The sequence below is a fragment of the Octodon degus genome, unplaced genomic scaffold (genome assembly GCF_000260255.1).
Source record: "Octodon degus isolate 3935 unplaced genomic scaffold, OctDeg1.0 scaffold00077, whole genome shotgun sequence".
NCBI classification, from domain to species: domain Eukaryota; kingdom Metazoa; phylum Chordata; class Mammalia; order Rodentia; family Octodontidae; genus Octodon; species Octodon degus.
Genome location: NW_004524653.1, coordinates 5927267 through 5928391, shown reverse-complemented (window position 1 = coordinate 5928391; position 1125 = coordinate 5927267). Strand labels below are relative to the sequence as shown.

General features: G+C 47.2%; 1 protein-coding gene across 3 annotated transcripts in view; it reads right to left on the bottom strand.

Annotated features, from left to right (window-relative positions):
- Positions 1 to 1125, bottom strand: part of Zfp64 (ZFP64 zinc finger protein) — an 88371-nt gene that overhangs the window by 5006 nt on the left and 82240 nt on the right. For 2 of the 3 annotated variants that reach the window (XM_004636027.2, XM_023720795.1), the window contains one exon: positions 553 to 804. The exons of the other annotated variant lie outside the window; for it this stretch is intronic. In XM_004636027.2, the coding sequence (XP_004636084.1) occupies positions 553 to 804 (252 nt within the window). The remainder of the gene's footprint in view (positions 1 to 552; positions 805 to 1125) is intronic. 3 annotated transcript variants of the gene reach the window in all.

Below are 1125 nucleotides of genomic sequence, written 5' to 3'. Positions count from 1 at the left end.
TGGTGCTGGGGGATTGAACCGCGGTCCCTGTGCTTTGCTAAGCTTGTTCTAAGTAGGTGCTTTAGACCACTGAGCCATCTCACCAGCCCCTTCACTGTATGCTTGAATGAAGCCATGCAATTGGGGTATAAGTCAAAATGTGGAAATGCCTGGTTTATAAGTCAGACTTTTTTTTTGCGGAACCTGGTATTGAACTTAAGCCCTTGTGCTTGGCAGGCAAGTGCTTATTCTACTGAGCCATCTCCCTGGCCCCTATAGGTTAGACTTTTGAGATACATCCTTTGCCAAAGCGCTACCATATTGGGTATCCATTCTCAGATGTAGTCTATATACTATATTCTATATACCTGTAAAGCTCAGCTGTCCAACCATCTGTTTTACTGAGAGTTGTTATTTGGCAGTGAAAACCCAGACAAACCACATAACTACAAAGGCCAACTTCCTCCACATCTACTGCCAAGGGATCTAAGCTGCCTGAGTCTTAGGTCAGTGAAGGTTCAGGCATTAGAGAGAAGCGAAGGTCTGGAGTCCCGGGGTGTGGGCGGGGCTTACCTGTGTGCGAGCGCAGGTGCACGGTGAGCTGGCTGGAGTTGCGGCTGGCGTAGGGGCAGAGCTGGCACTTGTAGGGCCGCTCGTCCGAGTGGATCCGCAGGTGCTTCTTGAGGCTGCTGCTGTCCACAGCAGCGTAGTCGCACAGGTGACATTTGTGTGGCTTCACACTTGTGTGGCACCGCATGTGCATGGTCAGGTTGTCTTTCCGGCTGAAGCATTTGTCGCAGAACTCACACTTGTGTGGTTTGTCTCCTTCAAACACATAAGGGTTCAGAGTTTTAAGGGTTTTTTTTTTTTTGCCCAGGGTGACTGCACAGCTTTGATCAAGATGACAAAGTCTGGGCACATGAGCCTGCCGCCTCCTTCTATCCAAATGCCCAGATGCTGAACAATGAAGTCTGAATTGGTAGAATGATAACATTTTCCTTTTCACTATCTCTATTGTTGCCAAAGATTTTTTTTTTTTTTTTTTTTTTTTTTATAACTAGGGTTTGAACTCATTCCCTTGTGCTTGCCAAGGAAGCACATGTTCAACTAATCCATCTCCCCAGCCCCCCAAAATGGGTTCTGAAT